Raw genomic sequence first — 21,797 nt, forward strand, 5'->3', positions numbered from 1 at the left:
AAGGGTGGCAATACCTTACTGGTATCCACTGGCAGGTGAAGAGGCATTAGGGGTGGTCTGGACTTTAGAACATGGACTATCAGAGCTGGGAGGGACCTTCAAACGGAAGAGAAAACGTCCGTGCTGGGAAATTAAGTGCACCCTGCTCATTTTATAGAGGAAGAAATAGGTCCAGATAGAGGAAGTGACTTGTTTAAAGTCACAGAGAGAAATGGGGGGTGGGGGGATGAGGGGGAGAAAAGAGGAAAGCGGGGGAAGGAGACACACAGGGGAAGGTAAGGAGGGAGAATGACAGAGACAGACAGAAGAGACAGAGACAGACACATAGACATATAGACACACACACACACACACATACACACAATGACCAACTTGGAGGTGGGGACAAGAGATATAGACAGACAGACAAGAAAGACAGAAGAGACAGAGACAGATAGACACACACACACATACACAATGACCGACTAAGTTGGGGGGGCAAGAGATATGGACAGACAACAAGAGAGAGAAAAACAGAAAAGAAACAGAGACAGACAGTAAGACAGAGAGAGAGAAAAAAAAAAGGAAGGAAAGAAGAAGGGAAGAGAAGGAGGGGAAAGGAGAGAGGGGAAGGAGAAAAAGGCAGAGAGAACACATAACCTCCTCACTTCTTAGCCATATGTGCAGTCAGATTCCCCTAAGGCTGCCCATCTGGGGTGTCTCCCCTTCCCCTGTCCTGTCTTTTCAGGTGCCTTTCTTGTGCCCTATTTCATCATGCTGACCATCTGCGGCATCCCTCTCTTCTTCCTGGAGCTCTCCCTGGGCCAGTTCTCTAGCTTGGGCCCACTTGCTGTATGGAAGATCAGCCCTCTCTTCAAAGGTAAAGCCCCTCATTTACACCGCAGAGCAATCCTTTTGGCTTTCCTGCATCTCTCCCACCCAGCAGAACTTAGGACTGAAAGGGAGATAAGGAGTGCTTTCCTGGAGCACGTCAGTAGGCTCCAGGCTCTTTGAAAAGTCTCTGCCATCCCATCGTGGCTATTTTCCATATAGAGAAAAGTCAAGGTTCACAAGAGATTTCAAGATAATTGTTTTAGATCTGGAAGGGTGCTCAGAGATCATCTAGTCCAACCCCTTCTTTTTATAGATAAGGAAACTGAGGCCCGGGGGCAGCTAGCTGGCACAGTACATAGAGAGCTGGGCCCATAATCCAGAAGACCTGAGTTGAAATCTGGCCTCAGATACTTACTAGCTATGTGACACTCTAGGTGATTTACTTAACCTCTCTCTGCCTCAGTTTCCTCATCTATCAATGGAGATAATAATAGCACTTATCTCTCAGTGTTATCATAAGGATAAAAATGTTTGTAAAGTGCTTTGCAAACCTTAAAGTGCTCTATAAATGCTAACTGTCTTTATTATCTTGCCCAAAGTTACATAGCCAGCAAGAGACAGGGCCAGGATTTGAACCCAGGTCCTCAGACTTGAAGTGCAATGCTCTTTCCCCTATACCAAAATCCCATAGCATGCTGATGTGGACCTTTGGGTAGTGGTGGGGTGTCTGAGTCATGGGGCCCATCTCTGCCTGCCAAGGAAGAAGGAGGGCTGAGAAGGCAGAAGTGAGGCTGCCTCCACTGCTCCCCTTGTGTGGGCCCTGCAGGTGTTGGCGTGGCCATGCTCATCATCGTCTCCCTGGTGGCCATCTATTACAACATGATCATCGCCTACGTCTTGTTCTACCTCTTCGCCTCCCTAACCAGCCACCTGCCCTGGCAGCACTGTGGTAACTGGTGGAACACGGACCTCGCCTGGACCACCATGCAATGAGAGAAGCCAATGGCACGCTGCCCCTCAACATGTCCAACACCGTCAGCCCCAGCGAGGAGTACTGGAGGTCAGGCCAGCTGGCCAAAGGTTTGGGGAGCGAGGGAGGAAGGAGGGAGTTCCTTATGCCTGGCACCCACTTGCCTTGGACCCTGGGTCATGGCTTTTGGTGTGCCAGGGTCCCAGTGGGCACTGTAGCCTCACGCCAAAGGACTATGAATTGGGATGCCTCAGGAATTGTGGACAAGCCCTAGAGCCAGAGCCTCCTATAGATGGAAAGGGCCTTAGGAACCCTATAGTCCCTTCATTCAATAGCATAGTAGTCCCCCAACTTCCCCACAGTGCTAGAACCCTTGTAATAAAGTTCTCTAAAATCATTATTTTTAATGCCTACGAACAAATAGCGTAAGGTTCATTATTTTTTAAAATGATGAACTTGGGGTGTTTCAGGCTTTCTTATAGCAATATGAGAAACACTGCTATGGAATATGGTGGAAAAGCTATGGAGGCAGTGGGAAAGGCTGAGGGCAGTGTGGAAGGCTCAAGACCTCTTCTGATACATACTGATTGGATGACCTTAGTCAAGTTCCCAACTTTTTAATGCACCAGGCAACTTTCTAAGATCATAAATTGGAGAGGAGGGAATCTTTGCTACCAATAAAATCATAGGTCTGGCCTCCCCCTAAAAAATGGAAAGACTGCTGAGCTTGAAATCGGGAAATCTGTGTTTGGATCCTGGGTCTAACAGACTCACTGGCTGCACAACAGAATATTTTGCCAGACAAGAAGACTTGAGAGTGTGTGTTGATGGTGGAAGAGGGAGCATGTCACAGTAGCTGTCTTCAAGTATTTTTTAGGGTTTTCAAGGGAAGAGAGATTGGACTTGTCCAGCTTTGGGAAAGTTGCAGAGAGATGGATTTTGGCTCCACATTAGGAAAAAACTTCCTAACAATTATAGCTGCCCCAAAGTGGAATGGGTGGCCTTGGGAAAAAAAAGGATTCCTCCTCTCTGGAGGTTTGTAAATGGAGGCTGGCTGTTGGGGGATGCTGTAGAGGGAATCTGGTTCAGGGATGGCTCAAGTGAGATGATTTTCAAGGTCACCTGCGGTGAGATTTTCTTGGTTCATCAATTTCTCCTCACCTCAGTCTCCTCACCTGTTTTATGGGAATAGAAATGTTTATATATCTGCCCGTTGCAAAGGTTAGAGTACAGAAAATGCTTTGTGAATGTGAAAGTACTGTATAAATTAGAATTTTATTATTAAGAAACCAAGGCCCATAGAGATAAATGACTTGTTCAACGTCACACAGTGAGTTACAATTAGGTCTCCTGACTTCCTAGGCCAGTGACTGTCATTACACGGAACTTAATGCTAATTCCCTATCAATCTGATTTCTCAGATCTAGGAACAGGGCAAAGGTTTCCCTTTACTCAGGGATTTCAAATTATTTCTGTGTGCATAGGCATAGATACTGAAGGAAGACTTGAGGTTCCTGGGGTCCTGGATGTGAGGCCTGGTGGGTTTTGAGTTGGTATATCTATCCTGTCCTAGAATATGGTAACCACAGCCTTGGGACATTCAGGCCTCTTTCTTTTGCCCTAGCCGATATGTCCTCCACATACAAGGGAGTACAGGCATCGGAGATCCAGGTGAGATTCAATGGAAACTCTGTCTCTGCCTCTTACTGTCCTGGGTCATCGTCTTCCTCTGCATCCTCAAGGGAGTAAAATCCTCTGGCAAGGTGAGACTCCAGAAGGCTTGTCCTGACTCAGGTTAGGATGGGAGCTATGAGACCCTGAGTTCCTCCAGCTGCTCAGAGATACCTGGGAAATAACTGCCACGTACAGGGCTTTATGCTAAGGTTATGTGGGGGAGATGCTGAAATGAGAAAGACTTAATCTTTGCTTCCAGGGACCTCATTATCTAATAGAGAAATATAAAGAAATATTCCAGGGAAGACAGCTCTAAAATGACCACCAGAACAGACTTCTTCCTTTTTCCAAAGCCCACAAAAGCCCCAGATAGGAAGGTGATGATAATATAGTGCTTTGATATTTATAAAGCACTTTAATTATGTTAGCTCTTTTGACCCTCACAATGACCCTGTGAGGTAGGTGCTATTATTATACTCATTTTACAGTTAAGAAAACTGGGGCCAAGGGAGGTTAAATTACTTGCCCGAGGTCATAGCTGAGTGTGTGAAGCAGGATTCAAATTCAGATCTTCCTGACGCCAGAAGTCTGACACTCTATCCATAGCATGGATAATCAGGACTGTGGAGAGCTGCCTCCCTTCCTCAGCTCCGTCCTAGGCTCCCACTCCTCGTCTCCTCTACAGGTGGTGTATTTCACAGCCACCTTCCCATACCTCATCCTCCTCATGCTGCTGGTTCGGGGGCTGACACTTCAGGGTGCCTGGAGGGGGATCCAGTTCTATCTCACACCCCAGTTTGATCACCTTCTAACTTCCAAGGTAGGTAGATTGAAGTAGAGGGTTAGGGAGCAGGATGAGAAGGGGAAGGAAAAGAAGAGCAAGATGGGGACTGTTCACCTCGTAGGGTTTATACATGTGTTATGGAACTGAGGGAGGGGCAGCCCAGCATATTGTCGGGTAGGGAATCAGAGCAGGGATGGAAAGTAAGAGGGGCTCTGGTTGTTTCAGTGTGCTTACACGCATGTACAGGCACATATGTGTTCTGTACCTCTGTGGGCAAGAGTGAGAATGTATTTGGGTTTGGGTTGCATGTTTCCCTTTCTTTTCTCTAGTTAAGGGAGCCAGCTGGACTGGAACATTGGGCAGACAGGCAAACATTCCCTAAGGATCAGTTCCTATGATCAGGAAAGAAGGATAGAGGAGGTTAAAGGGTCATCCTTTGGGGGGGGGGCTTTCCAGGACAATTTTCTTTGTGTCTTCTCTCCCCTCATCTCTCCTCAACCAAAGGGGTTCTTCAACCTCTCCATTTTCCCCTTAGCTCTTCATCTTTACCTTTCATCTGCTTCTCCCCATTTTCTCCCCTCTCTTTCCTCTCTCCCTCTCACTTCTACTCTTCCCCTGCAGGTATGGATTGAGGCAGCCTTGCAGATCTTCTATTCCCTGGGGGTGGGCTTTGGGGGCCTCCTTACCTTTGCCTCTTACAACACCTTTCACCAAAATATCTACAGGTCAGTCCCCTGCAGCCTTCTCTTCCCAGAGGGTCATTTCCCTGGGGGTGGGAGAGTCAAAGGGTGGGCAAACTGACCCTCATAGGGTCAGGGAAAACAGGATAGAGACATCATGGCCTCTCATGCCAAGTGGTCCCTATCCCACCCTATCCCTCTTCCTTTCCCAGAGACACATTCATTGTCACCTTGGGCAATGCAATCACCAGCATTCTGGCTGGCTTTGCCATCTTCTCTGTGCTGGGCTACATGTCTCAGGAGCTGGGAGTCCCTGTGGACCAGGTGGCCAAAGCAGGTAGACAGATGGGCTATTTCGAATGTGTCGGGCAGAGAGGCGGCATGTGGTACCATATGTGTGTGGGTCTAGCACTTGAGGGTGACATGATGGGTGGATGTTTGTTTGTTGTGTGGAGAGAGTTGTAGGTGTGATCTGGGGGAATGTGAAAGGAAGCTTGGTTATGTGTTTGGGGCATGAGAATATGTGAAGACTTCCACATTTCTGAAAGAAGATGTTGGGGCTACCTTTTAGAAGTCTGTGATAGAGGTGCAGTCCTGGTTTGAATCATGGCTCTACTCTTTTGGGCAAGTTATTCCCACTCTGTGGGCCTCAGTTTCCCCGTATGAAATTGGACTCAATCATCTCTAAGGCAGAGGTCCTGAAACTGAGATATAGATTTCCAGGTGACTATGAACTCAGATGAGAAAGAAAATCTTTATTTCAACATAATTGGTTTCCTTTTTAATCCTATATATTTTAGTTTTTGCATTTAAAAATATTATTCTGAGAAGGGGTACATAGACTCCACCCAGAGTACCGAAGGTTGGACATAAAAAAGGTTAAGAACTGCTTCTCTGAGTCTCTTCTGGCTCTGACAGTCTATGGCTCCATATTTCTATGTAAGTGCTATTTTCAGCCTATGTCATTCCCAAATGGGTCATCAGTTGCCTCCGCTACCTTCCAAGAACAAAGCTGCTTTCGTCTCCTTGTCCCCAGCCCCTACTGATTTCCCTGCACAGTGGGCCTTTCGTTCTCATTTTCAAACTTGCCCTTTGTTGGGTTTTTTTTTGTTGTCATTGCTGTTCTGTTTTTCTATTTTGTCATATCCTTCTGAGCCCCAAAGACCCCTGCATCCGTGAAGGTGGGTCAGGGAGTTGGTAGAAATGAATCCAGGTGGGACTGTGAGAAGCAAAGCAGTGGAGGGAAGGCAGTGATCAGGCCGAAGAATTGTAAGAATAATAAAATCAGTCCTCTTGATGGTGGCAGCCTCTTGGGATGATAGTATCATAGAGGCTGGAAAGAGCCATCTAATCCAATCCTTTCATTTTACAGATGGGTGCACTGAGGCTTAAGGAGGTGATGTGACTTATCCAAGGTCACACAAATAGCTTCAAAGGCAGGATTTGAACCTAGGTCTTCTGACTTCAGAATTGGTGCCTTTTTTTCCAATGCGTTGAATTGCCTCCTGGAGTAGACTAGGTACTCACCGAGTCAGTTCAGAAAGATGCACCATCAAATCTAGCCCTCCCCATAACGAGTCCTGATATAACAAAAGAGGGAAGAAAACTAACCTGCCCAGAGCCACACAGGGACTTAGCAGCTAGAATTCAGGTCTCTTCATACACATGCCTGTGTTCTTTCCAATGTGCCGTGTTGTTCCCCTTTAATTTATTATGATTTCGAGTTTCCTAGTGTTCATGGGAAGCCAGACAGATAGTCTGAGGAAATAGAGAGGCACTTTGTTGGGCAGTCCTGCGATGCCTGCCACAGAATGAAGCGCTAGACTTGAGGTCAGGAAGGTCTGAGTTCAAATCTGGCCTTGAACACTTACGAGCTGTGTGACCCTGGGAAGGTCACTTAACTTCTGTTTGCCTCATCTTCTTCCACTGTAAGACAAGGATAATAATAGCACCTATTTCCCAGGGTTGTTGCGAAGATTAAGTGAGAGATTATTTGTGAAGTACTTAGCGCAATGCGCGGTGCATAGTTGGGAGCTTCAGAAACGCTTCCTTCCTGACTATGTGACCCGGGACATGGCCTTGCCTCTTGCCTCAAGGGTCAAAAAGCTATAAGCAGTGCGAAAGACAGCAGGCCTAGTGAAAAGGAGACTGGACTTGAAATCACAGAACCTGGGTATTAATCCCAGCACTGTTATTTATCACCTGTGTGACCTTGGAGAAGTTGCTTTCCCTCTCTGGGTCACAGTTTCCTCCTTTGTTACAGAGAGAGAGAGAGAGAGATGTGATGAAATTAGATGATCTTCACCATCCCTCTGCACTCTGATTCCAGACCTCTCTATGTCCCTTTGTAAGGGCAGGGTAATAGGAAGAAGATTGGCATGAGGGACCATCTAGGGAGCAGTGGAAGACCTCTTCCGGATGTTTGGGCCGCCACTGACCTTATACCCTCTGTTTTTGCCGTCCAGGGCCTGGCCTGGCATTTGTGGTCTACCCCCAGGCCATGACGATGCTCCCCCTGTCGCCATTCTGGTCTTTTCTCTTCTTTTTCATGCTGCTGACCCTAGGCCTGGACAGTCAGGTAAGCATGCTCGGTACGGGGGCTGGGTTAGCAGAAAGTCTTGATTTCCCCCTACCCCGCGTTTCACTGACAGACTTTATACTACACTCCCTCTGTCCCCAGTTTGCCTTCCTAGAAACCATCGTGACAGCTCTGACGGATGAATTCCCTTACTACCTTCGACCCAAGAAGGCTGTCTTCTCCGGCACCATCTGTGTGGCCATGTTTCTGATGGGCCTCATCCTCACCACAGATGTGAGCTTCTGCAATGACATGGGCAGTGGGAGGGACTGCCCCCCTCACACACCTCTCCCCTCCCATAAGCCTCCACTTCAACCCTGAGACAATCTATAGTGGTCCGCTGCTCTTGCGGAAGCCTGCAATGGCCCGACCCAGACAATTGCGCCCCGTCTGAGTTCAATTATAAACCTGTTTTACTTCTTTGGAAGGGAGGAAGGGTCCCATCTCCGTCCCCCACTCCCATGCCCCATATCCCTCCCCTACCCTAGACTTCCTGCTTCCTCCCTGCATCCTCTAAGGAAGAGGGCTCCCCAGAAAGGACAAGGTCCACGGCCCTTGGCTTGTGTTCTAGGGAGGTATGTACTGGCTGGTCCTGCTGGATGACTACAGTGCTGGCTTTGGGCTCATGGTGGTGGTGATCACAACCTGCCTCACGGTCACCCGTGTGTACGGTAAGGAAGGCCCAGTCCGCAGTGAAGTGGAGGCTAGGCCAGTTCAGGAATGTCCATGGGATGTAAGCCCCTCCCCCCAAGGAAGAAGGCAGGTGACCGAACCACCTGGAGGTGTGACAGGGGATGCCTGAGGCCCTGATTCCAAAATTCCTGAATCCCCTTGTGTCCCTTTGTCAGTTTCTGAAAGGGGTTAGGAGATGAGTGGCAAGGACCAAGAAAAAGGAAGGATTATGAGCACAGATGTGGAAGTGATATTGGGATGGCTGGAGAGAAGCTGGATCAGTTCAAGAATCAGGAGACACAAATTCCCCTTGCTGGGTCCTAGAAAATTCAGTTGATTAAAACAGCTTGGGAGCCAATGAGGGTGGGCAGTCTGGGTGCCCGAGTTACTTCCTTTCTTTTTAAAAAACATTTTTTTTATTTAGTTACTTCCTTTCAGGGAAGTATAAGAGGTTCTATTCTGTGAGTAAGACTCTGGAGGGGCCCAGAGAAAAGGACTGGAGACTTAAAACGGTATAACTATGCCCCACTTGTTCTGAACCCATGGCTTACAGCTACTACCTGTTATGTGCTTAACACACCATCTTAGGCCCTGAGGGAAGATAAGAAAAGAGAAAGAGGGGCAGCTAGATGGCGCAGTGGATAGAGCACCGGCCCTGGATTCAGGAGGACCTGAGTTCAAATCCAGACTCAGACACATAACACATACTAGCTGTGTGACCCTGGGCAAGTCACTTAACCCCACTGCCTAGCCAAAAGAAAAAAAGAAAAGAAAAGAAAAGAGAAAGAGAAAGAGAGAAATAGAGGACCTGCTTACAGGCTAAAAGAAGTTTATAATCCACTTAGGAAGACAGAACACAGGCACACTCATCACAACTGTACCAAAGGAAGGTCATAGAGCAGAAGTATAAACAGAAGTGATAAAAGCAAAAGAAAGAGAGGGAGAGAGGAAGAGAGAGAGAGAGAGAGACAGAGAGAGAGATGGGAAGGAGAGAAGGAAGGGAGGGAGGGAGAGAAGGAAGGAAAGAAAGAAAGAAAGAAAGAAAGAAAGAAAGAAAGAAAGAAAGAAAGAAAGAAAGAAAGAAAGAAAGAAAGAAAGAAAGAAAGGAGGGAAGAAAGAAGGAAAGAAAGAAGGAAAGAAAGAAAGAAAGAAAGAAAGAAAAAGAAAGAAGGAAAGAAAGAAAGAATCCCCCAAACTACACAGAGCTGTCTCTAACTTCCTTTTTTCTCTCATAGCACAGAGCATTTAATAAAAACTTGTTGATTGAATTGAATTGAATTATGTACGTGATGCGAGCCAGGGCAGTATAAGACTTAGGTGGTGCCAGCACAGGGAAGGCAGTGGGGCTCAACATCGGTGGCAGAAGGAATGGTACCAGGAAGTTCCATGAGCCTTCACTTTGGCAGCTGTAATTAGACAGTGTGCTTAGGGTGGAGAGAATCTGAGGGAGTTGTAAGCTGTCTAAGCTTCTCAGAAAGCAGACTGCCTCTATCCCCTGGCCTTTTACACCAGTCTGAGTAGTCAAGGAGTATGGGGTGCGTGCATTTATCCAATTAGAGTCCACCCACCTTCCTCCCTTTGCTGAGTTTCAGTGGCATTCAATCTACAGAGGCATGACATAATGGAGTTGACCATGTAAATAAGGCATAACTATATAGCTATTTACTCACAAGTAAAGACACAAAAGAAATAAAATCAATTATATGAAAAAGGTCACCAAGCAGGCTGAGTGCCCTAGCTCCTCCCAGACCTTTTGGGGTCTATAGATAAACCAATTTTGTCATTTAAAGAGAACGTTTGGGTGATCAAATTTAAGTCTTCAGAGGGCAGCTCGGTGACTCAATGGATAGAGTGCCAGGCCTGGAGTCAGGAACACTCATCTTCCTGACTTCAAATCCAGTGTCAGACACTTGCTGTGTGACCCTGGACAAGTCATTTCACTCTGTTTGCCTCAGTTTCCTCACCTGTAAAATGACCCAGAGAAGAAAATGTCAGACCACTCCAGTATCTTTGCCAAGAAAACCCCAAATGAGATCACCAAGAGTCAGATAAGACTGAAGCAACTGAACACCAGCATTGTCTTCAGTCAATACCTAAAGAAACCCCAGAAATTAAATTCAGGTGCTTAGATTCAAACCTGTCTGGGGACAGCTCAAAGCTCTCTGCTGATCTGCTGTGTATCCCATTGTGACCAAAGGCAAATCACTTAACCCCTCCAGCCTTTCTTTGGGTATTTTCTCCTTCAGTAAAACGGAGAGGGTTGAGCTAAAAGAGCTCTTGCCACTCAGAATTTGTAGACCAATTGATTCCTTGACCCAGGGCAATCCCAACCTTGCAGCTGCCCACTTTGAGCCAAAGGAGGCAGGAGGACAGAGGAAGAGCCGTCCAGGTGTTGAGATCCTTGGTTTCTATTTCCCATCTTTCCGATGCTGGAACAAGGGTCAGCACCCCTCCTTCTCCTTTGTATATCAGCGTCCCTGTCCTGCCCTGTGTGATAAGGTATATTTGGCTGAGCTTTGATATCTCCAAGATTGTCACTGAGTGGCCAGAAAGAACTCTCCAACCCTTCCAGAACCAACCCTCCCCCATCCAATCAATATTCCTCTTCCCTTTTAGGTATCCAAAGGTTTTGTCGAGACATTCACATGATGCTGGGCTTCAAACCTGGTCTGTATTTTAAAGCCTGTTGGATGTTCCTGTCTCCAGCCACCCTGATGGTAACTGGGAGACTGGGGATCCTGCCCCATGGGAATAAAGGGAGATGTGTTGGCTATCCTAGGTCCCTTTTCTCCCTTAACAGGGGACAGTCCAAGGGCAGATAGTCTAGGAATGACTTCCTTTCCCATGAGTGAGGGTTGGAGGAGGGTAATCACGTGGTGGTGCTTCCAGGATCAGTCAGGCCCTGGTTCCCCAACCCTTATATCTTTACCAGTCCCACATGGACTCCAGGCCTGTGCCTAGACTGAGTCAGTGGTAGGTGCTTGGTCCAGGGTTGGGCTGAGGTATCTTGGGGCCACAATGGTAACCACTAGGGTGACTACCCCACAGGCGCTGCTGGTCTACAGCGTTGTGAAATACCAACCCTCAGAATATGGCACTTACCGGTTCCCATACTGGGCTGAGCTCCTGGGCATCCTGATGGGCCTCCTGTCTTGCATAGTGATTCCTGCTTGCATGCTAGCAGCTGTGCTCAAGGAAGAGGGCACACTGTGGGAGGTAAGTCCCTGACTGGTCGACCTTGAACTCAACCCCAACCCTATGTCTCCTATCCCCATTCCCATTCAGGGGTAGCGGAAAGAGCATTGGATTTGGAGTCCGAGGACTTGGGTTTAAATACCAGCTCTCTGAAATGTTGGGCATGTTTATGAAAGAGTTACCCGAGGCCATTGCTAACCTCTCTTCCAGCACTCAGTGATTCAATGGCATTTTTCTTCCTAAAGATAGAAGCCCACCAGGGAGAAGGACACAAGACAGATCCTTGGCCGCTTGGCTAAAGGATGGAACCCAGCCTAGGCTCAGATGAAATCCAAGGTGGAAGGGATAGAGGATGGGATTGAAGAGACTGGGAGGGATCTTCTTTCCCATGAGGCATGTGGCTCCTTCTCTGCTTAGCAAAGTTTCGCATAATGATAAAGTTGAAAAGGATCTTAGGGATATTTGATCCAAATCCTTCTTCCTACTGGGCCACTTAATACCCATGTGACCTTAGTTAAGTCATTTGAACTCTCTGGATCTCAGTTTACTCATCTGTTAAATGATGGGATTGGACAAGATGGCCTTGATCTGTTATCCTGTGTAATCCTGTCTTTGTATATCTCTCTGAGTTCCTCTTATTTGTCATTTTTTAGAGTTCAGTAATATACCATGACATGCATATACCACAGATTGGTCAGCTGTTTTCCAGTTGATGGACATTCATTTTGTTTCTAGTTTCTTACTACTACAAAGAAGACTACCACGAATATTTTGTTATATGTAAAACTTTTCTTTCAGTCATTAAACTTCATTAAGCATATACCCCATAGTAGAATTGTCAGATCAAGGGATATGAGCAATTCGTTGACTATTCCCCCTTAATTTCAAATTGCATAAAGGTTGTACCAACTTGCAGTCCCACCAATAATGTAATTCTGTGCTAGGTAGCATAGTGGATCAAGTGATGTACTTGGAGACAGGTGGAACTGAGTTCAAATATTGCCTCAGTCATTTACTAGCTATGTTACTCAAGGCAAGTCTCTTAACTTCTCTTGACCTCAGTTTTCTTATCTGTAAAATGGAGATAATAATACCATTTACTTCTCAGGTTTGTGGATCAAATGAGATGATATATATAAAGTGCTTCTCAAATTTTAAAGCACTATATGATTCCTATTATTGTCTTTCTCCAACACTTCCAAAATTAACTACTTACATTTTTATCATCTTTGCCAATTTAATGAATGTGGCGTGAAACCTCAGAATTTTTAAAATTTCCATTTCTCTTATTATTAGTAATTTCGAACTTTAAAAAATGTGTGTTATAACCATTTGCATATCCTCTGGGACACTTGGCCCTGTCAACAGAATACCAGGCTTGAAAATTCCACAGATGATGTTTACTGCCTAGGTGTCCCTGGACAAGTCATTAGACCTCTGGACTATTTCTTCTAAATCTATGGATGTGTTTTTATTATTTATCCCTTAACTACTTACCTATTAGAGAATGATTCCTGGTCATATTTGTTCCTGTATATCTTGCACAATGGACTTTTATCAGAGATATTTGGTTCAAAGATTTTTATCTGTCTTTCTTCCTATTCTCTGTGGATTGACTTTGTTCATAAAAAAAAAGCTTTTTAATTTTGTGTCATCAAAATTCTCTTTTATCTTTTATGCTCACCTGTATCATTTAAACTCTCTGAGCCTCGGTTTGACAATTGATCGTTTGACAATTCTTTCTTGACCATACATTTGATAGGGACCACCTATAACATATTCTTTTATACTTAGGTCACATATCCACTGAGCTCGTGGTGGTATAGAGTATTAGGTGCTGGTCTGAGCCCATTTTCTGTCAAACTTCTTTCTAGTTTTCTCATCGCTTTTGTTGAAGAGGGAGTCCTTCCCCCAGTGGGGTCTGTTCTTGGATTTGTGAAATACTGGACTTCCATTGCTCTTTCCACTTCTTCAACTTTTACCCTTCTCCTCACTAGCCTGTAATAAGACCATTGCATATCAAGAAAGGGTGCTAGCCTCCTTGATCTAGGAGTCCGAAGTGCAGGCTCTGCTAATAATTCACTTTGTGATCTTGCTTTTTTGTCTGCTCTACACCTCAGTTTCCTCATCTGTAAAATGAGTAATCTGTAAAATCTGTTAAAAAGAAAAAATACCAAAGTTCTTTTCTGCTCCCTGCTTCCACGACCTCTCCTAGGGGTGAGCTTTGTGTGTTCAGGGTGCCCTCTGGTGGGTACATGCTGATTCTGCCAGCATTACTGGTGAGAGCTCTAGCCAAGACCCATTCACTTTCCCAGCCAAGTTTTGGAATCCCAGAACTTTGGAAATGAAAGGAACTTTGCTCTGACTCCTTCAAGTTACAGATGAACAAGGCCTAAAGAATCAAATTACTTGTTTTTTTTAATTTTTTAAAATTTATTTTTAGGCAATTGGGGTTAAGTGACTTGCCCAGGGTCACACAGCTAGTAAGTGTCAGGTGGTTGGTCCAAGGCCAGATTTGAACTCAGGTCCTCCTGACTTCAGGGCCTGTGCTCTATCCACTGTGCCACCTAGCTGCCCTTCAAATGACTTGTTTAAGGTCATATAGCTAGTGGCATGGTTGATCTGCTTGCCAGATGGTGTCTACTCACTACATTCAAAGAACAGGGTTAGGGAGTCTTGGGGTAAGGCTTCTAGGCTAGCCCATACTTTCTTGAGCTATGAGGGTGGCTTTGCTGGCCAAAAGCCCCCGAGGCGTTCTGGTGCCCAGTTTGTCTTAGTAGGGACAGGATGATGATTAGACCAAGGGAAGGAACCTTATGTGAAGAAGCCCGACTCTCTAGTGTCTGGGCCATGCTAGTCATACGATTATAGATTTAGAAATGGAAGGGACTAGGGGCAGCTAGGTGGTGCAGTGGATAAAGCTCTGGCCTTGGAGTCAGGAGGACCTGAGTTCAAATCCAGCCTCAGACACTTGACACTAACTAGCTCCGTGACCTTGGGCAAGTCACTTAACCCCAATTGCCTCACCAAAAAAAAAAAAAAAGAAAGAAATGGAAGGGACCTTCAAGATCGCCTAATTCAATCCTCAATCTTACAGTTGAGGAAGCTGAGCCCTGGAGAAATAAAATGACTTAGTCAAAGTCACTTATGTCACAGCTGTACCTTAATTTGAACCCAAGTCCTCTGACTCCAAATTCAGCATTCTCTCCACTGTAATACATTGTCTTCCAGGCTCGTAAGTTAGTCCATTGTCTGGAATCTATCCAAACGGCCCAACCCCGTCCACTAAAAGTTGTGGGGTCAGCAAATGACTAAGCTTTCAGGTCAACAGCTACCTTAGTCCAAGGTTTGGTTCAAGAGACCTGGGTTCAAAGTGTGTCTCTGGCATTAGCTGCATTGCTTTGGCCAAGTCAAACAGGAAAGGCACCCTTCCCTAGGTCTGCATCATCTACAAAATAAAGGTTTGAAACTAAATGATCTAAGGGCCCTTTGATCTCCAGTAAGGCAGCTAGGTGGCACAATATGATTGAAATGCTGGGCCTGAAGCCAGAAGACCAGAGTTCAAATCCTGCCTCAAGCTGTGTGACCCAGGAAAGTCATTTAACCTCAGTCAGCCTCAGTTTCCTCATCTGTAAAATGGGGCTAATAATAGCACCTACCTCACAGAGTTGTTGTGCTTTGAACATTTGTAAGGTGCTTTGCAAACTTTAAAGTGGCATATAAATGCTAGCTATTATTATTCTTTGACTCTGAGGGTGAGGGTACTTTTTTAAATTTAATTTTATTGTTTTCGATGAACAAAAATTCATTTTCTCTCCCTCCCATCTATCCCCCATTGGGAAAAAAAAAGAAAAGAAAAAAATTAAACCCTTGTAATAAACATGCTTACTCAAGCAAAACAAATTCTCACATGGACCATGTTCAAAACAATCTGTCTCATTCTTCATGGTCAGGGTTCTTCAAAGGAGTGAGCACCATGAGGGATTCCTCCTGCTTGGCTCATGAATCACATATAGCAGTCCTTGGCAAGGAGGATGTAAATGGAGACTAGAAAGGAGAGTGAGGCCCGGACTGAGTCCCGTTAGGCACCCCTAGATCTCTTAAGAAGGAAAAGCCTATGAGGGTAGGAAAGGTTCTCAGCCTTGGCTTGTGGGAGGAGGGATGTGAGTGAAGGGTTGTCAGTCATTGTCAAAGGCTGCCTTGGTTGGAGGTGGGACCCATATTTACATCAGTTTCCCAAGCAGGGGCCAAAGGAAGAGATGCCTGAGCCCCTGGATTCCATCCTAGGGATTATTATCTTGGGGTAGAACCCGGATGGCTCAGGAGAGAGAAGGTATCTCCCCTCCCTCCATCTCTGGATAGTTGAGGAAGAAATCAAATGACCCCTCTTCTTCTTCCTCTATTCCCAGAGGATCCAGCAAGCCAGCCGTCCAGCCATGGACTGGGGTCCTTCTCTGGAGGAGAACAGGACAGGCATGTATGTGGCTACCCTGGCGGGTAGCCAGTCCCCCAAACCTCTGATGGTCCACATGAGGAAATATGGTGGCATCACCAGCTTCGAGAACACAGCCATTGAGGTGGACCGGGAGATTGAAGAAGAGGAGTCCATGATGTGAGGATGGGGAGCAGGGCCCCTGGGACAGAGGATTGTTGAAGGCAGTACTATGGGCCCCACGGGCCCTCCCCCTTGAGCAGGGTAATACTGTGAGTCTGAAACTTCTCTCCCAGGGCCTAGAGGCTGTTTGAGGGTGTGTTCCTATAGGTCCCTGGGAGTTAATGGGGCAGGATGAGGTGATCTTTTCTGTCAGGTGCAGTCAGAAATCAGGCCCTGTCCTGCTGGAATTATTTTCCGTCCTCACTGTTCACCCATCTCCTTTAGGGCCGGGTCACCATCAAAACAATCATTCCTGACTCCTCCCATTTCCTCACCTGGACTCTCCTTGCATACCTATCCTGTGGCCCAGAAAACTGCACCAAACTCATGCCACAGTGGGGAATCTCTCCATTGTGACCTGGGGGGCAGGGCAGGGGAGTCCACGAAGATGTTTGGAGCAGGGGTTTAGCACAGCCACTGACCTGCTGGCAACTTGGGTCATCCGCCTAGATCTTTTCAGGGCCTGAGACTAAAGGATCTAAGGGGATCTTGTTTGTTTCCCAGTGGACTGGGCCCCAGCTGTTCCATTCACTGAACATTTCCTGTAGGCCCAGCCTTGTGCTAGACTGTGAGGAACAAAGGAGAGTACAAGACCTGGTCCCTGTCCCCAAGAGCTTACAGTAAAACTGCAGAAATAAGGCGGCAAGCAGACGCAAACATATGCCAGATTTCTATAGTCAGTGCAATAGGAATTCAGAGGTAGGAGAGATGGCGATGAATCTGAAGGGTTTAGGGGAACTTCCTGGAGGATGCAGGGATTGAGATAGACCCAGAAGGATAAGTGGGATTCGAATCAGGACTGGCAGCATCTGCTAGAAGAAGAAACAGCCTGAGCTGAAGTTTAGGATAGGGATGAAATTGACCTGGCTAGAACAGAGAAGGGGGAGATGAACTGAAATGGAGGACAGAGGGGTGTGAGCAAATGGGAAAGAACCTGAAATGCTAAGAGCAGGCAGTAGGGAGCCATTGAAGGTGTTGTGGGGAGCAGGGTTTGGGAAGTTGAAAGTCCCCATGTATAAGCTGAATTGGATGGAGGAAGCCAAATGCCAGCAGAGAGAAGAAGGGAAAGGACAAACAGAATCAGAGAAGACACTATGGCAGGAGGGGTCCCCAGCAGTGATACTGCCCGGGATCCAGACCAGAGGAGTCTGATGTGAAAGGCCCATAGGTGGCTTCACACCTAAGTTGTCAAGGAGACAACAGGGGGCTCATTATTGATCCGCACAGCAACAGTTGCAGACCTTCTCTTCTCTTCCAACTCCCCTTCCCCCTCCCACACTTAGAGCAGATGATTTAGGCTCCTACTTCCCTGAGAAGATTGAGGCCATCTGACAGGAGCTCTCCTTCTGAGTTCCCTGTCCTCCCTTCTCACCACAAAGAAAGAAGTATCCCTTATTTCCTAGGGATGCTAATCCTATGGCCTTCTCCTCCTGCTTCTTCCAGGCCCCTCCTTAGCAATCACCCATTGTTCTTCAGGCATCTTCAATCTTTCATTGGCCTCTTTCCAAGACCCTACAAACATTCTCCAAGCTCCCCAAAACTCAGAGTCTCATAACCCTTCCACCCCTTCTGACTATGGTTCCTTCTCTCCCCTTCCCTTCCCTGCCAAATTTATTGAAGCCACATGCATGGCTCCCATTCCTAACCACCCACTCTTTTCTCTACCCTCTGCAATCTGGCTTGTGTCAGTGACCCCCTGTCGCTGAATCAAATGGCCTTTTTCATTCCTCCTTGTCTATGACCTCCCAAAAGGGTGTGGCACTTAACTCCTCTCTCCCACCTAGATGATCCCTCCTCTTTTACTTCCCAGGACACTGTATTATCCTGGCTCTGCTACCTCTCTCTCCCGCTTTTGTCTCTATGGAGTACTGCCCTCTTCCTAAGGTCCTAAAGATGGGTGGTCCACAAGGTTCTCTCCTTAGCCCTCTCTTCTCTTCTCTCCATATGCTTCTCCTTTGCTGATCTCATCCCTCCTGTGGCTTCAGTGGTCACCTCTACACCTAGGACCTGAGAGTCTACATCCCCTGCCCTGCCTCCCACTCTGTGCTTCAGACCCACCTCTTCTATCTAGATTCGTAGAATCTATCTCCATGTCCCAGCGGCACTTCAGATTCAACTTGGACAAACTTGGACTTCTACGTCCTTACCCTCCCCACACCTACACCCCAACCAGACTTCTTTTCCTCCTACTTCATTATTTCGGTCACTAAGTTCACTGGACACGAGAAGAATCGTCCTCTTCTGCTTTGAGCAGGCAGCTATCCATGAGTCACTGTGGAGATGGGGGAAGAAGAGATAGGAGTTTGCCTTGCCTTGGTTGAGTCCTTTTCTCCCATGTCCCTTAACCTCAGGGTTATTTTTCCCTCTTCCTTCTCCCACCGCATTCCCCAAAGTTTTACAAAGTCCTTTTCAATTCTACCTCTGCAGTATCTTTTGCCTCAGTCCCCTCTTTCCTCTTCCACTCCCACCATCATGATACAGGCCCTCTTTTCCACCCACTGGACTGCTGCAATAGCTTCTTCTCACTTCCACTGTGTCCTCCCAGCCCCTCCTTCACACCCCTGCCAGATGTTTTGGGCATCTTTACAAGTTATGTCACCTCTCTGCTCAAAAGTTCTACTCAGTAGAATTCTAACTGGGGACAGTTAGGTGGTACAGTGGACAGGGCACTGGGCCTGGAGTCAGGATGACCTGAGTTCAAATCTGGCCTCAGACACTTACTAGCTGTGTGACCCTGGGCGAGTCACTTAACTCTGATTACCTCAGTTTTCTCATCTGTAAAATGAGCTGGAGAAGGAAATGGCAAACCACGCTGGTAGCGATGCCAAGAAAATCCCAAATGGGGTCCTGAAGAATCAAATATGACTGAAATGACTCAACAGCAGCATGGAATTCCAACTCCTTTGCCTGACCTTCTAGACAACTTCCCTCACCCAGAGCCTGATGCACCATACTTACTGCGCCTTTCCAGCCTTCTCATATTGGGCTGTTCACCATTCTCCAAACACCCTGTACTTTCCTGTCCCCACGCCTTTCCTCACAGATGGCAAATGGGCCTTTTCCCTGGAGCAGGATGAAGCTGTGGGTCTAAAAACACTGTCCAGAGGCCTGAAAGCTGGGTGTAGAAGACCCGTCTGTTGAATTTCTAATCACTCATAAAGTCTCCTCCTCCAAGAAGTCTTCTCTAATGCCCTCATTTCTCTTCCTGGCCCCTCACATAGCACTGTGTATTTTTCTGGTGCACTTCGGTAGTACTTTACATAACTATTTGTCTGGCCCCATGCCAGACTTGTGTCTCTCATCTGAGGACCAGCCCAGCTAACTATTAAAGGCTCATCGCTTGCCTGACAAGGCATAGAGGGTCTGTGATGTGTTGATGTATAGAGGACCAATATTAAGGAAATCTCAGCATTTTGGAGTAACAGTATAGTTCTTTGAGCATGACTTATATCCTTCTGCTGGACTGTAAGTTCTACAAGGATGGGGGCCATGTTTTCTTGTATCCCACTCAGCACCTAGTACAGAACACTGTACATAGTTGGTACTTAATAAATGTTTCCAGAGTTGGGCCAGCTCAGATGACATCCAGTTCCCCACAACAGCAGTTCAATCCTGGGCCTCTCTTCTATATACTACTTACCCTGCCCCAGGCCCCAAGCAACCATGCAGTCAATGATGCTAAGGGTCTGCCCCTCCTTCCTCATCTCTGTGGCCAAAAAGGCCCAGAAACCAGATAGGAACTCCCTGACCAGAAAGTTGTCCCTGCTTGGTGGGGGGAGGGTGGTTGCCCAAGTCAGCAACATGGATGAGAATAACCTTAAAGGAAGAACTACAAGTCCCACCCAGGGCACCCATGGGAGATGCTCCCCTGCCTACCAAAGGGCATCCTAGCAGAGACTTTGCCTGGCTCAGGGCCTCTGCCCACCCTAGTGGGCAGGGAACCAATCTCCTTGAGGTAGAAATATTGAGAAATAAGCAGAGAGAAGGAATGCAGAACCCAGTGTTCTTATCCCAGTACCTTGGGCATTTCTCATTCTATCTAGGGAGGGGGATCTATCCAGGTGGTATCTGTGCCCCTTGAACTGTTGGGACCTGGTAGGAGGATGCACATATCTGTGAGGCAGCTTGTCTTCTGCAAATAGTATTATATAAGGGGTGCAGGGCACTCTCTCTTAAGGTGTAGTTGAACAGTGCAATGGTCTTCTGTGAATCATATCCCTTCTCCTGATGTGTTCTGTTCTCTTGACTGTCAGTGTTCTGTTACTTCAGTGTTAATAAACACTCAGTGAGTAACCTTCCAGACATCTTTCCCTTGTGTGCCTGATTTCTAGGATAACCTTTCCTAACCCTTTTCTAACGTGGCTCTCAGGAGAGGCCAGAGAGGGTAGTAAGGACATAGGACCATAGAGGTGAGAAATGGAAGAGGCTTCAGAAGAGAGAATGTCAGAGCTAGCCTAAGACATCTTAGAGACCATCTGGTCTATTCTACTCATTTGACAAATGAGGAAATGAAAGCTCAGAAAATGCAAGTGAATTGCTCAAAGATGCACAGCAAGTTAGTGGTAGATCTGGGACCAGAAATCAGGTATCTTTCCTTTAAAGCCAGTTCTCTTTCTCTTATGCTACAAGAAGAGCTATTTCCATTATAGTGATAAACAGAAATCTCATCTGATGCCCTTGGCCAATGTCATGGGCATAGGTCAATAAAGATACCTTCTCAGATAGACAGAATTCCACTTCAGAGGGCTTCTGGTGTCCCTAATATCCCAAGGGGCAGGTAGGTGACTCAATGGATAGAACACCAGGCCTGGGGTCAGGAAGACTCATCTCCCTGAGTTCAAATCTGGCCTCAGACACTCACTAGATGTATGACCCTGGGCATGCCATCTAATAATGCTTGCCTCAGTTTCCCCATCTGTAAAATGAGCTGGAGAAGGAAATGGCAAACCACTCCAGAATCTTTGCCAAGAAAACCCCAAATGGGGTCACAAATAGACAGTCATGACTGAAAAACAACTGAACAACTCAACATCGTCCCTGACTGGGCTGGGGCATGGCATGTCTGAAGTCAGTCTGAGTCCAGTTAAATCAGATTAGCCAGTTTTTATTAAGGGGAAGGGGAAAGGGAACCGTGATGTCTAAATCCCTCTTCCTGCTCAAAGGTCCAAACACTCCCATTCCCTTCTTGCTGGCTTCACTTCTTTCGATAGCGCCCATGAGTGAGGATCCTGCCTCCAGCTTTCCTCCAGATCGTGTGCTATTTCAAGCCGGTGACTCTGTGGGAAAGGCGACAGCCAGAGAAAGGGTTAAAAAGCAGACTCGGACTCTTGGGGTTTGCAGGTGACCTTTCGTCCCACCGGACTCAGAGCTGTGTCAGTCTGCAGAGAATGCTTCTTCAGCTGCCGGGGCAGTCAGTCTCATATTTTTGTCAGTGGGTCATGGAAAGTTTTGCGTCTTTGTGGCATATTTTCCCTTGCAGGCCAAAGGTCCTGAAGACAGACGTCGTCACTCTGGGAAGCTGCAGCGCCAGAGGACAAATTGGCCTTCATTTTCCACCTCTGCCCACCCCCTACCCCTGGAATCTTTCACTGTCCGCAAGACTTCCTGTTTCCTTGGACCCTAGATGATTGTTGATGGCTGATGTCCCAGGCCCTTCTTCTCTCCAGTGGGCCTCATCAAACAGTCTTTCTTCCATTTCAGCCCTTGCTCCTTAAACCTTCTGTCCTGCCCCTAGAGCTACCCACGTCCCCTTTGCTTGTGGGGGTTTCGATTGCTAA

General features: G+C 46.8%; 1 protein-coding gene across 1 annotated transcript in view; it reads left to right on the plus strand.

The window, feature by feature from the left end:
- SLC6A7 (solute carrier family 6 member 7) overlaps positions 1–20,320 on the plus strand; it is a 30,973-nt gene extending 10,653 nt beyond the window's left edge. The window contains 13 exon segments of the mRNA XM_020964315.2: positions 728–859; positions 1,640–1,783; positions 1,786–1,873; positions 3,408–3,546; positions 4,143–4,277; positions 4,863–4,966; positions 5,134–5,258; positions 7,387–7,499; positions 7,602–7,733; positions 8,071–8,170; positions 10,788–10,888; positions 11,220–11,387; positions 15,776–20,320. Of these exon segments, the coding sequence (XP_020819974.2) occupies positions 728–859; positions 1,640–1,783; positions 1,786–1,873; positions 3,408–3,546; positions 4,143–4,277; positions 4,863–4,966; positions 5,134–5,258; positions 7,387–7,499; positions 7,602–7,733; positions 8,071–8,170; positions 10,788–10,888; positions 11,220–11,387; positions 15,776–15,982 (1,688 nt within the window). The 3' untranslated portion in view covers positions 15,983–20,320.
- The last annotated feature ends 1,477 nt before the right edge of the window (positions 20,321–21,797 follow it).

This window comes from Phascolarctos cinereus, unplaced genomic scaffold (assembly GCF_003287225.1).
Source record: "Phascolarctos cinereus isolate Bilbo 61053 unplaced genomic scaffold, phaCin_HiC Scaffold_2;HRSCAF=192, whole genome shotgun sequence".
In the NCBI taxonomy this organism is placed as follows: Eukaryota; Metazoa; Chordata; class Mammalia; order Diprotodontia; family Phascolarctidae; genus Phascolarctos; species Phascolarctos cinereus.